At 36.7% G+C, this 14149-nt stretch overlaps 3 protein-coding genes across 4 annotated transcripts; 1 reads left to right on the forward strand and 2 right to left on the reverse strand.

The window, feature by feature from the left end:
• Window positions 1-1421: 1421 nt before the first annotated feature.
• On the reverse strand, window positions 1422-7302 carry LOC104786307 (26S proteasome non-ATPase regulatory subunit 1 homolog A). Its single transcript, XM_010511674.3, has 13 exons — window positions 6903-7302; window positions 6263-6332; window positions 5913-6018; window positions 5484-5592; window positions 5233-5401; window positions 4439-4899; window positions 4218-4353; window positions 3864-4112; window positions 3558-3778; window positions 3206-3464; window positions 2851-3083; window positions 2252-2771; window positions 1422-1964 (listed from the first exon to the last, which is right to left on the reverse strand). The coding sequence occupies exons 1-13, from the start codon at window positions 7046-7048 to the stop codon at window positions 1629-1631; spliced, it is 3015 nt and encodes a 1004-aa protein (XP_010509976.1). The 5' UTR covers window positions 7049-7302; the 3' UTR covers window positions 1422-1628.
• A 711-nt stretch (window positions 7303-8013) lies between these two features.
• Window positions 8014-10224, forward strand: LOC104786308 (cytochrome b5). The gene is made up of 3 exons (XM_010511675.3): window positions 8014-8597; window positions 9526-9592; window positions 9702-10224. Exons 1-3 carry the CDS (start codon window positions 8511-8513, stop codon window positions 9950-9952), a joined length of 405 nt encoding a protein of 134 aa, XP_010509977.1. The 5' UTR covers window positions 8014-8510; the 3' UTR covers window positions 9953-10224.
• Window positions 10225-11169: 945 nt separating this feature from the next.
• Window positions 11170-13812, reverse strand: LOC104786309 (cyclin-dependent kinase inhibitor 4). 2 transcript variants are annotated; one of them, XM_019245799.2, is made up of 4 exons: window positions 13036-13735; window positions 12434-12461; window positions 11874-12089; window positions 11170-11722 (listed from the first exon to the last, which is right to left on the reverse strand). In XM_019245799.2, exons 1-4 carry the CDS (start codon window positions 13142-13144, stop codon window positions 11653-11655), a joined length of 423 nt encoding a protein of 140 aa, XP_019101344.1. In that variant the 5' UTR covers window positions 13145-13735; the 3' UTR covers window positions 11170-11652. The 2 variants fall into 2 exon arrangements, with proteins under 2 accessions (XP_019101344.1, XP_010509978.1); XM_010511676.3 differs by lacking the exon at window positions 12434-12461 and having other exon boundaries at window positions 13036-13812.
• Window positions 13813-14149: the final 337 nt, after the last annotated feature.

Here is a 14149-nt window from a genome sequence, read left to right on the forward strand (position 1 = left end):
CAATCAGTATATATATATGCGTATGCGAATACTGAAAACATGCATGCATGTATCATGTATGTCTATTACTGGTTTTCAACAAAAGAAATATTTTGAAGGCTTTATGAACGGAGAGGGAAAATCGGACGCTAGCTGGTTCTTCTAGTTTCTAAATCAAGTATGTTATTGTTTTACCAGGGAACTTGACCATTTTCTTTGACCCAAAAGGTGTAGCTAGCTATAGTGTTGTTCTTGTTTTAATTAGTTCTCACTTTTGCATCCTAGCTACTCTATTACCCTCTTAAAACTTTACTTTTTTTATATATTGCTATATAATGTAAATTAAGGTTTGATGGGCTTTCAACTCAAGAATTTACGATATCTTATAAAATTTCATATATTAGTGGATTTTTCTTTTTCATACGTAACTAAATTTTAACCAGCGTTATACCGCGTGCATATAAAGAAAAAGAAGAAGAAGAGTATAACGAAAAACCGGACGGTAAAATTAACGATGACAATTACCATAAAATTTGACAATGAAAATGACAAGAAAGAATATGAAGAATAAAAAAACATTGAATAAAAAACATGAGACTATAGGTGATAGCGATTAACTAAATATGAAAAACGAGATAAATTCATGATTATAAATTTGTTTCATTTTCTGGTGGTCAAAGAAATGGCTTAAGATATGTGAGGTCACCAGTCTGATCCGCCTCACCTGAACGTCGAGTTAAGTTCATGATTTTTTTGATCAGATTTGATTTTATAACACAACTGATTTTTATATTAATAAAAATTGTGTATCTGAAATTTATTTTTTTTCCTTAATACTAATTTAAATTATTATAAAATAATATTTCATCAAAGATCATCAATCATATATAATTTTCATCAAAATATATCAAATAAATCCACGCGTAGCGTGGGTTCAAAACCTAGTGTAAATTAAGGTTTGATGGGCTTTCAACTCAAGAATCTACGATATCTTATAAAATTTCATATATTCGTGGATTTTTCAATATTTGAGTAATCCTTGACAGAGTCTCGATTTTCTTTTGCATTTCACTCACATGAATCAAATGTGACACATTTTGATCATCCTGCAAAGTGAAAACTGAAAACAAAGAAGTTATATACAAAGCGCATTTAGTGATAAACCAATTACAGATGTACCAACCAACCATAAGTTATCACACAGCTAGCTATTATTACGTAGTGAAACACGTTTGATAGAAAAATCAAATGCCTTTAAAGACCCTACAAAGAAAAATAAAGAAAGACCATAGGGACTTGGCAATTACTCCATTTAGTTTACATACATACTTGGAAATGTATTCTATGACCATAGTATTAATATGAAATTTAATTTGCGCGTTTGTCATGGCCTCAAAGATCTTTTTATGTGAAAACGTCACGCGTAATTGAACTCAACCAAATGAAATTAAAATGACACTAAAATTTAGATTGTAATAAAAAAAAGGTACCTAACACAAGATCGTGGTTGAACTTGAAACCAATTGCAAATGACAAGAAGCAGTATCTCAAAGTTCAAAGATCTGTTTTTTCTCTGCTTTTTGTCTTTTAACAGAAACCAATAAAACCAACAACAAATTTTCCAACTAATTTTAAAAAAGAGAATACAATTATGAAGCGTAATCAAAGGCTTGTGGAGGTTGTGGCTCGTCATCTACGGCCATAGCCGAGGCTGTGGTTCCTTGTGCAGCTGCTGCTGCACCGGTTGCAGGAGAAGCTGTTGAAGTTGGTGCATCGGTCAGAGAGAGAACCTCTGGCTCGTGTTGACGCAAGTCTTTTAGAAGAACGAAACCTGATGGAGCTAGCTTCACTGGTACGTATCTACTGTCTTCAAGTAACTTTATGTATTTCTCTTGAGCTGGGACTACTCGAGCTGGGTTCACTAGAATCTCAAACGCTGGCTCGGGCTCAGCAGCTTTCTTCTCGACTGTTGCTGTGCTATCGACCTGACAGTTCGTGGAGACAAGACTTTCAAAACTCAGATGGTCCAAACACACAATAAAGACTCGACAGAGACAGAAATCTAGGGATGTTCAGTCCGGATAAACTGAACTGCCAGAAATATACATCTCAAAACCCAAACCTGAAACTAATACCATAACTATTCCAAACTGATCTTAAAACCGAAATGTCTAACGTGTGTAACAAAAAGTAGACAACATAGTGATTATGAGACTAATCAGGCAATCATTCACAGAAGCTATTAGAAAAGACTAGAAATTGATAAAATTACCTGCATAGAGTCTCCATCCTTCTCAGTTGATGCTTTTCCTTTTCCAGACCCACTTTCACTGACAGACTTTTCGGCACCGGATGTTTTTTCAGCAATAGCTTTTTGCTCTGCGTCTTTCTTAGCCCTAGCTTTGGCTTTAACTGAGGTTGAGAGAACAGCAGTTGGGAGTTTGACGGCGGTATTGGCTGTAGGAACCGTGGTGGGTTTTGGGTACTCAAACAAAGATGGTTTTGCATGTGACATGAACTCAAACTTTGGGACTTTAAGGTCGTAGTTCAAACCGATGAAAGCGGTTGGTGAGAAGGCCAAACTAATGAAATAGATCAGTGGGTACCAGTACCAAAACTGGCTGAAGACCGCAAGGCCGATAACAGCAGTGACTTTGTCATGTTTGGTCTTAGAGAGCAGTCTTATAGTAACGTTCCTACCACCAGCATCGAGGATACCGGAAGCCAGAATCGCTCCCATCTTGCTCATTGTATCTTCGTGCTTGTCGAGTATGATTTTCTCAAGTTGGCGCCTACAAAACATAGAAAAAGTCTCAGTCTCCCAAGATATTCTCTGCCTCCAAATGCTGAAGAAAAAAGATTAATACTAACCTAAATGCTCCAACACGAGAATCGCTTGCTTCACTAATTTGAACCATCACCATGGCCATTGCAATCAAAGCACCTTGACGAACAAAGTCAACAACATCTGATGTAAGTGGCTCCAACAAGGATATCGCTTCACTGAGGCCAGTGCCTGCACAAGAAATACCCACTGCAAGAGCCGCACCATAGCGAACATGTGGATTGTACGACTCAGAAAGCAGAGATACAATACGGGGAGTCTACAGTTTAAAAAAAAAAAATCATCAGAATCCATTAGGGAAGGTACGCGAACACAAAAGTACTGGAAGCACTAAAGAAATGGAAGTTAGTGGTCGCAAGTAAAGGAGCATCAGAAACTGACCTGCTCTGGATCAGAGTACAAGACAAATCCAAGTGCCAGAACAGCGGTTCTCCTAACATCATCACTGACATCAGATACAGCAAAGTGCAGCAATTGTCGAATTGCCTTGTTGTTTGCAGTTCCACTGTAAGCCAATGCCAATGCATACATCCCACCGTAACGAATGATAGGATCCTGATCTCTAGTCATCTGCTCAATCAAGGTATCTGCTCCTTCTTCTCTACCGTATACCGTAAGAGCTATTCCTAGAGCCAATCCCCTAAAAACGCATTCCAGATGCTGATTAGTGAAAATACTAAGGCAAGATATCATGCACCCTTTTCACCAAAATTTCCTTAAGACTTGACATTACCTTATTATCTTCTCATGCTGTGTCTCATGAGCATAAGCGAGCATCTCACTTGCCTTTTCAGTAGCAGTTCCAACCAATAATAAACCCATGCTGATGCCAGCAGCTTCACCAGCAACTGCACTGTCAGTATAAAGCACGCTTTTGACATCATCATATATCTCTTCATCAGCTGTCCCGAGAGCTGACAAACCAAGACCTAAGCAAGCTCCATGTTGAATGACCTGTATCCATATTTTCCCAATAAATATTAATGAGGCTGCCAGGGAAAATGAGAGGCTATATTGAAGTAAGATATTAATTAATCACCTCAACATTAGTGCTGCGTAGGCTATCACGTAAAAATTGCTTGATTCCTTCACCATGGTTAGCATGAATAAGGCCAAGAGCATATAAAGCACCTCCTTCGGAATAAGGACTCCCACCACCACCTGCTCCTCCCTGAGGCAAGTATGGAGCCATCAATGACCTACCCTGTTGCAGGTGACCTCTGTGAATAACACCTAATCCCGCTGTAGCACTAAATTTAGCCCAATTGGTTGCCCTGCTTAGCCAATCCTGTCAATTCAAATAAGAACAAAATGAAAAGAAAGTTAAATACTATCCACACAGACAGTCAAACTCAAACATACAGAAGTATCAGAGTGAAAGTATATAATTTACCAAATTCTCTCTAAGGAATGTGTCCACTGTAGTTCCAGCATGCATAATGGCATTAGCATATATTGTAGCACTGTGGCATACACTGTTTCGCATCTCTACAGACTGTTTAATTGTCTTCAGTATCAGCAGGTCCGATCTACAGAAAGATAAAATTATTAATGGACCATATCATGATTTCCTGGAATAAACAATTTAGAAGTATAACTTCAACAGTAGCTTACTTGTTGTGGCTGTAAAGAAACTGAAGTGTCAGCTGAATAGATGTCTCTCCAGATAAAATTCCTTTGATCTTTGTTAACCTCTCAGCATATGTAGCATCAACTGGATCTGTCTCGTGCACAATTGTCTGAGCTGGAGTTTCATCCGCCATCTGAACATCCCCCGAGGGATTCTCATTCGGAGCAGTAGTAGTTTCAGCAGTCTGAGTTGCTTCTACAGGACGTGTTTTGGGAGCTGGAAGGCGATCTCTAACACTCAAGAGAAAGGCTTGGTGCTCGTTCTCTACAAGATCAAACGCAATTTGCAATGCCAATAAAGCATCATCCTTGCTCTCCGAGCGAAGAAGCTTCTCCAATATGCTTGCAACACCTTGCGGTTCATCCAAAAACATGAGGCATTGACAAATGCTCAAATAATCAGGAGAAGGCAGCTTCTGGTAGACTTTAACAAGTAAACTAAGCACCTGAAAGAATAGACAAGCATGTCATCACCTTTCCAAAAGACGACTTAACTAAACAGCCTAGACGAAAAGGCCAAGAAAAAACTTTTACAATTCAGGCATTGACTCATCTAAGATAGGTATCACGAAAAGCTGAAACAGGACTTTTAGTTACAGTTTAGGACATAAAGGACGCTCGCATACATGAGACTAGAAGCATGGTACTGGAAGATGCAACATAGAAACTAAATGATCACACTATCTTCCAGATGAGGCAAAACTATTCTGTTCTAATCAATCAATAGAATCAGAACATCAAACTTCTATTTAACTCAGGTCTGAGAACAACAGTCTCACCTCATGTCTATATTCTCTGCGGTTAACAAAGGAATGAGAAACATTGATGCAATATGATAAAGTTCCCTGAACATTATCGCTCTTAGTGATAGCTTCTTCCAACTTATCCAATCTTCTGCATTCTATCGCAATGCCCATGGCTTGTTGATACTTCCCATCACTGATGCATCTGCAGATGGAAAACCATGTAAGAACTAAGAACAATTGAAGCACTAAGAAGAAAGAGCATTAAATGCATAGGCATTCCATACTTTCCAAGCATTCTTTCAACAATCGCCTCTAGCCTGGGATCAATGTCCACCATCTCATTTGACTCAACTGCCTTTGATCTGAGACTGGCATATTCATCTATTGCTTTGGCTGAAAATATAACAGAAGAATCTGATGAGTATACATTCATCCAGCATTTATTAAAACTCAAACAGTCATCAATCATTTTATCCTGTCTATTTCCAGTATGGTATTATACTACTAAACAAGGCAGAAAACAATATCTGGATGTGCAAGCTTCAAGTATACTATTAAGATAATAAGTCTTGCAAGCTACATATGCTTCTCTTGCATCGAGTCAAGTTGATATGATAAGCAATTTGTAGTCAGCAGTTACCCTAGCTAGAGTCTACAGACAGAGAACAGCATAACGAGAGTAAACCCATCAACAAACTTCTTAAAATCCTCACCTAGAAGCGTATGAACATAATCAGAATCCTCTGAAACATCAAATAAGGGACCAGCTCCAAGGGCATAGGACAACGAATCATTAAGCTCGCCCAAGTAATAGAAAACCTGTGATAATACAATCAGGGTCATCAAGAAAAACGTATCTTGTAATACAATCTCATAACATGATTACTGAATACTGATTAGAAAAGGGTCACACCCCAAACTTCTACCACTATCCACCAGCTCTTAAGGAAAAAATAATAATCATAATTTGTTCAGAGAAACAATTACACATTCCTCCACCAACATATAGCAAAAATTATCTGCAACCAGATACCACTTAAGTTTAAAAATCACTAAATCGCACCTTAGAGACCAGCAACGCAGCAAGCTGTCTTTGATGCTGATCAAATTCTTCATCTTCATATAAACTCTCACTGCAAACAAAAACAAAAATATCTCTTCAGTCAAGCTATCACGCAGTGCAAATCATTGAAGAGATCTAGCAAATAATAGTATCATTAAACCTACGCATTGTGCTTCTGACAGGACAGCCTCTACAACTTTAATTAAGACCACTACCAAGTAGGATGATGAAGCAAAAGGAATCCAAGCCATTTACATAACACAAGTAAAAAAGCATTACCATGTCCAGGATCAAATCTCTATGACATAAAAAACAATTAATTGCTAAACTAAGATATCAATTGCTCATTCATAATCTACAAAGATCACTACAGAACTTGCTAAAGCTAGTCATACCAAAAGAAAACACTTTACTTTCTTATCCTACCCATTAATTCACATCGCCACAATCCATACCGCACCGAAATATTTGAACTTTAATACACAAATCGAGAAGACCTAAGCACAACGAGAGCTCAAGCAATCCAAATCCCACAATCGTCTCCCGAATTACCCAGAAACCGAAAACAGATCAAGTTGGAAAACAAAACCCTAAATCTCAAAGCGGAAACCAAAAAAAAAAGGGTTTAAAAGAGAATTACATGATGGGAACACTAGTGGAGATCTCGGGCCAGAATTGGTCAACCAAATTGTTGAGATAAGAGAGGGCATGAAGCTTCAAAGCAGGATGAGGCTCGTTCAGCATTGCTAGTAACCCTCCAGCTGAACTAACCATGGGTGTCGCCATTGATGAAGAACAACACTAAATCGAAATTGAAAACCCTAAAAGAAAGCAAATCAGATGACGAAAGAATCGAACTTTTCGATGAGACCCGTCTTGAATCGAACTACTGGATTTGAAAAAAGAGTGTTTTTTGAGTTTATGGGACGAAGAAAAAAGTAAAAGCAGGAGATTTGTGAAAAGAAAATATTCAGGGACTTGAATGCAAACTACGAATATTTAGAGACTTACCCAACAAGTCAGGATATTAGAAACTACCCCGAATGTATAGCTTCCTTACGATTTAGTCTCAAAGTTTTGTGTTATTTTGTTATGGATCCCAATACTTTTTAGATTCACGAAAAAGCCCAATTGCTTTTACAAAATAGATGGGTAAATTTCCTGACCTTGCTATTTGTTTCAGTTATGTATTCAACTTATCAGTACAGTAAAATGAGAATGGTGGTAAGAATCATTACTTTTTCTTTATATGTTTTTCAATTTAAATGTGTAAATTTTATTAATATCTTCAAAATAACAATTTCTTACTGTAGTAAGAAGATATGTTGATCTTAAAAGTACAACTATTACGTTTCTAAAACATGTCATCCTCAAAAAAAAATATTTTTAAAAATTGATGACACTAGCCTTTTGCTTAATCCGCTTGGTTTTTTTGGATCGGTCATGATGCAATATGCATCGTGATCGTATGGTTGTTATTTTAGAGGTGTGAAATTTCTCACACAAAAACAATGTTCTATGTAGTGTTAGGCCTTAGGTAAAACAATAGTTTCTACCAAACGAATCAGGTCATGCAATTTTATAATATATACACATTTTATATTATAAGCTTTAGAGAAATAATTTTAGAAAGGTCCAGAATAAATAGGGATGGTAAGTTGGTATGAAGCAGCACCATAATAATTTTGAGAAAAGAATTCTTAGACCATAATAATTAAATTTATTGCACACATCAGTCACCTACCAATCTTGAATGAAAAAAGGCAGAATTAGAGAGAGCCACAACCGCAACATTTGCACTGCCCACCTACTCCACCCACCCCAACCGACCAGAAATAGCAACTATACCAAACCATTGAGCACATCGGTTCAACATTTGGTACATATGTTTCCAAAATCAGTAAGGTGAATACCACCAAAAGGCCTAAATTAAGCAGGGATTAGTTTACAGATTATGTGTGGGATGAATAAATTCACACTCCTATTTCACTAAACCGGTATTCATACCAACTGAAACTCATAATCCAATTCCTCAGTGACCAAACCAAACTAAACCGGAATTCATACTGTTTCGTTAAATTGGTCCTTTAACTCAACAACTCTCTCTCTCTCTCTCGCTCCTTGTATAAAGTTTTTAGCTTTGAATCTCTATTTTGTATAAAGTTTTTAGCTTTAAATCTCAGTGTCAGGTTTCTTCTTTTGGTGGGTCTATTTTCTGGTAGACAAAAGAATCAAACAAACAAAAACAATGGGAGACGAAGCAAAGATCTTCACACTTTCACAAGTTTCAGAGCATAATCAACCTCAGGACTGTTGGCTTGTCATCAATGGAAAGGTTCTTTCTTTCTTTCTCCCTTATTCTCACCTCTCAAATTAGAGATCTCGTGCTTTCTAAAAATCCCTCCTTTTTGTGTGTTTGCATGAGATTAAGCTTTTGAAGTCTTTAGATTTCTGTTTTTAGATAGGTAGAGTGGAAAAAGTTTGTAGCTGTTAAACAATATGCTAAAGATTTAGCTCTTTTGATCTATTTATCAATTGAAAAGTTTCAAATTTGGAATTGAAGATGGAGAAATGTAGACATATATAGATAGCTCTTCTTGCCTTTTAGAGTTATATGATTATACCAAACAAATATGTTTGATTTCTTCTACACTGACCTCTCTTGGAATGTATTACTGACACGTGTCGATCACTAGTTTCGGCTGAAGATTGATCGTTTTGGTTTGTGAATTGTGATGATTAACTTGTTAAGGAATCTGTTAGATACACCCTTGAGCCTCCCTTCATAGTGAAAACTTGATTCTTGTTATCTTCATTGATTGGTTTGTGATATCATTAGATTGTCACAAGAAAGTTTGAATTTTCAACCTTTTGATGTGTTCGTTCCATGAGTAGTTTCTGTTTCTTTTCATTCGAAGTTTAACTCGAGCAACAAGTTTGCTATATCATGTATATTGAACAAATCCTTTTTTATGTTCAGAAACCCCCAAATCTATCTCTAGACATGGTTGCTGGTAGAGTAGAGTGTTTCAAGTATCATCTTTCTTTCTGTTCCTATTGTTTGCTTATTCGAGTTATATGCACACGGACACAATCGCCTTACCATTTCTTGTTTTAGTCGAAGGGAAGCGAGAACCTTATGAACTCTTTATATGTTGCTCCATTGTATCTTGTACTAGAATCATAAGCCTTAGAGGTGGAACTTCCGATGTTTTAAACTTCTTGTTTTGACTAGAAATCTTCAAACATTTGCCAAAATGCAGGTGTACAATGTGACCAAGTTCCTTGAAGACCATCCCGGTGGGGATGACGTTCTCTTGTCTTCAACAGGTCTGTATAAACACAAAATATCACCCTGCTCTCCCGGCTTTGATGCTTAAACGTCAAATTCACTTAGTGGAGATCGATCCATAGGTTTTGATCCTTCTTCTCTTTTCAGGTAAGGATGCAACGGATGATTTTGAGGACGTGGGTCACAGCGAGAGCGCAAGATTGATGATGGAGCAGTACTACGTAGGAGAGATTGACAAGACAACAATCCCAAAGAAAGTCAAATACACACCTCCTAAACAGCCTCACTACAATCAAGACAAGACCTCTGAATTCATTATCAAGATCCTCCAGTTCCTCGTACCCCTTGCCATTCTCGGTTTAGCAGTCGGGATTCGCATATACACCAAATCAGGGTAGGCTTCTTCATTTTTTTCTGAGCATTACTACCAATATATATTATATATATAGAGAGGACTATTTAAGTCTTTTGAAAAGACAAAATGACAAATCCCAAAGCCTCTCCCATTCCCATATTCTGTTGTTTGAATGTATTTTGTTTCGGACAATTTCTAAAATATTATGATGTAAACTGCATATGAACAACAGTCTTGTTGGTGGTTTTGTTTTGCCTTATGCAGTTAGTGACATCTCATCTATAGTGCAACCGAAGTTTATGAGCTGTTTTGAAAGTCTGGTTTAGTATTGTTTGAGATCATACAATCTTTAGATAAAAAAAAAAGAGTAACCGAAAGAACTATCAACTATCTAAACAAGGCCATGATCTTAGTAGTAACTTGAGAGCACGCTTAATCAACTTTGCAAAAAGGGAGAAACAACAAAAACAACAGATTACGAATTCCGAAGAGAAAGAGACGTTTAAAATTTGGCAGTTACTTGATAGAGTGTGTGGCAGTTAGTGACTTGAGAGCTCACCAAAACCATATCCCAACACGAAGAATCCAAAAACACCTTCTGCAACCGTGGGACCCTTCTTTTGTACCTCTTTACACCGCTTTGGCCGCAACTCGCAACCACAGACACAAAGTTCGATACTTGTAACTTCGAGAGCAATAAATTTCATATTTAAGCTGCATTGGATTGGATTGTATTCTGTGGCAAGTTGACAACTATGGACTGTTCCAAAACGTTGTCGTGTGTAGACTCAAATCAATACAAATCACAAAACGAATCTTGTGACAAGCAAAAACGCGACGAAGTTTGCGATGATTGATCAAAAAAAGACGATCACCATACTAATGATGATGATCATGATATGTAGTGGGCACGAATTACAAATTTACGATAATATAGTGGGCACAAATTCACAGAAGTGGAAAGTACAATGGACTCACACACAAGAGAAAGAGAAAAAGAGGAAGAGAATCTTTTTTCGAACACTTTTGATTCTAGTGAGAAGACAGAGACAAAACAAAGACCACTATGAGACACTATCCATATCCATAACGAACAGCTTCCCCTGTCTCTCTATTATCAGTATATATTTGTGTATATATAGAGATACGTATTACCTACCTGTCACTGTGATGTTACATGTCTGAAAAACATAACACATGGACTATATATTATGATGATGATAAGAACAAGAACTTAAGATGAAGTAAGAGAACAAAAGATAGAGAAGGATAAGTCTTTATTGAAAGAGTTTTGAGATCAGTACATGTATACACATAAAAAGGATAGAATTTTAAAATGGTTACAGGACAAAGAGTTATAAGAGAAAGCAGAGTCCCCCCTGTACCCGATTTCTAAAAGAAAACACTGACCATTAAAACAGAAAGAACTCTAGTAAACCCTAAATGCTAAACCCTAATAGACTTTGGGTTACTTCTAATACCTTACTCTTATGGTTACTAGTACTAAGGTGGTCTGTTAAAGCTTAAAAAGGATTGGTATCAGTTGTGTGCTACACATACCCTTTTCAGCCACTTATGTTACAGACCAATTTTAAAAACACTACATGGGTTTTTCTCTCCTAAGCTCTTTACATGTTGAAAAAGTTAAGAAAACGGATGATGGTAATAAGATCAAACCGATAATTAGCAGGAAAATGTTAATATATTCTGTATTAACTATTAACCCCCCATTGTTTGCTGTTTCTAATCATCTACCTTCGTCCATTCAAACCGTCCTGGTAGTGGCTGTTCGTTCACAGGATCAAAGTTGTACCTGAAAAAGTGTTTGACAGAAACCATTAGAGACACAAAACCAGAAAGAGTTTACTTACTGCAGAACAGAACAGATCAAACTGGAAACTCATAACCAAAAGGGTTAGTTACTGCAGAACAGAACAGAACAGATCAAGGGAGGAAACTCATACTTCTCAATGAATTGCTTTTGTTGTTCTTCTTCAGCACCCGAGAAAAACTCGTCCATTTCAGGTGTAGTTGGTAGGTGACGAAGGCTGCTGCGTGACAAACTCTCTTCCCTCTGGTTGCTTTCACTTATACAAATGTTAAGCTTTGTAGACGATCCTGGGGTCGTGATGATTTCAGGCTTTCCTATCAAACTGCATGGTGTGGATTCCCTTGTGGTCCTGTTGAAGACGAGAGAGTAAGTAATATGTAACTTTCAATACAATGATCTCAAGGATAAAAAGCACATAAATGTGTTTCCTTAATTAGTAGCAAAAGCAAGCAAACTTTATTGCCCCTATGGTTAAGTAAAGCTGATCTAGTCATGTTTAACTGAAAAAGGACAAGGAGAAACTCCTTGTTGAGGATTTGTGTAGTTCAAAGACCAAAAAGCATAAACCAAAGAAGAAACTTCCAATGGTTTAATCCTTCAGCAAATCCTTGAAAAGTTTGATGATTCATATTATATTCAACAAGATTACAAGAACTCAACTTTAGATCGAAAACTACCAAACAGCAACCAAACCTTAGAAAGACAGAGAAACCAAGCATTCCTGTAAACCAAACACAAAGAACTTAAGATGCATTTTAACAAAAGGACTACATACATACACTTTGCACATCCCAAAAATCAAACCAAAGATATAAAAAAGCTTTAAAGAGTTACAGAGACATTTCATACACAACATCCAACATTCTTAACATGAAAGCAGATAAAAAGTCTTGAAGAAAAAACCAATTGTCACTATCACCTTCTCTTCTGAGTAATTGTGAAGAAGAGATAAAAATTAAAAACTTTCTAAAGAAAAAAGAAGAAACAAACACATACAGATTAATAAATAGTATAATAGCTTTCCCGGAAACAGAGAGAAGAGACTGGTGTTGTCAGATAAAAAGAAAAGATGGCATCATATCATACAGATGGTAAAATTTTTAAAAAAATATCATTAAAATTTCAAATCGGCAAAAATAATAATAATCGAAAACTCCAGTTTCAATTTTTTATAAAGATAAAAATTGTTCCTTTATACACTAAAGGATAAAACTCAAATCCAATACCAAAATTTTTCTATAAGAAAAAAAAAAACAGAACAAGATTTCATAAAAATTGGAATTTAAAAATGATACCTTTGTTGAGTAGCTTCCCCAAAGGAAGGATCTTTGTTGATTTCACAAACCAATTCTTGATTTTTCCCAAAGACAACACTTTCAGAAACTGAATCAGACCTAGACCCATCACTACGAACCGAATCCAAATGATTTTGGGGATTATGACTAGGGTTAGGGTTTCTCCCGCATGTCTCTTTCCTCCGCTGCTGTTGTTTCCTCCGAATCAAAACAATTGGGGGTTTCTTCTGTAGCCGACGACTCCGTAGCTGAAGATACGAACCAGTACCAGTACAATCGTTCATCTGCTGACTCTGCTTTTGTTTCCTCTGTTTCTTCGGTGGATTAGGAGTAGGAGAAGTCGGTGGTAAAGACGAAGAAGAAGAAGAGGGTTTTCGAAGAAGACGGCGTTGTTGTTGTTGTTGCTGTTGGAGAGCTAGTGATTTAGCTCGGGTTAAAACACCAAGTGAAGAAGAGGAAGAAGGTGAAACAACATCCATTAAAGCTTCTCCTCCGTCGATTTTGCTCTTTCTTATGTATTTCCCCATTTTCCGACGCTTTTCATCAGAGAGAAAGAGAGAGAGAGATTGGGAGAGAGCTGTGTGTGAGAGAGAGGGAGAGAGAGAGAAAACAGAGTTAGGGTTGAGAAGATGAGTGCTCTGTGGGGTCTTTCGTCTCTTCTCTCTTTTTATTTTTATTTTTCTCCTTTTTTTTTGTGTGTGTGTGTGTGTTTTGTTAAAAGAAATATTAAAAAAAGAAAAAATCAGGTGGCTGCTTCTTCACTACTGTGAGTAATGTACACTGTACTTTGCTTATTTTTGTTTTTAAATTACTTTTTATTATTTTTGGAAAATTTTATAATTCAGAACTTGAGTGTAATCATTTAGATATTTATAAATAGAAATGATGACGTATTTTGTTGTTATTTATTATAATAATGTAAAAAAAAAAATTGAGTTGGTTCGGTTCAAATATGTGTCACAACTCACAAGTCACAACACAAGTCACAACACAAGTCACAACAACGTTAAGAAAGATGGAACGGTTACGCAACCTAAAATTAATACGAGGATCGTCATTTCAGTGTAGGTTTAAAACGTTTTAATTCTAATTTGGAAGGTCAACTTCTACTTCT

Source organism: Camelina sativa, chromosome 5, assembly GCF_030686135.1.
Source record: "Camelina sativa cultivar CO46 ecotype springtype chromosome 5, ASM3068613v1".
NCBI lineage: Eukaryota > Viridiplantae > Streptophyta > Magnoliopsida > Brassicales > Brassicaceae > Camelina > Camelina sativa.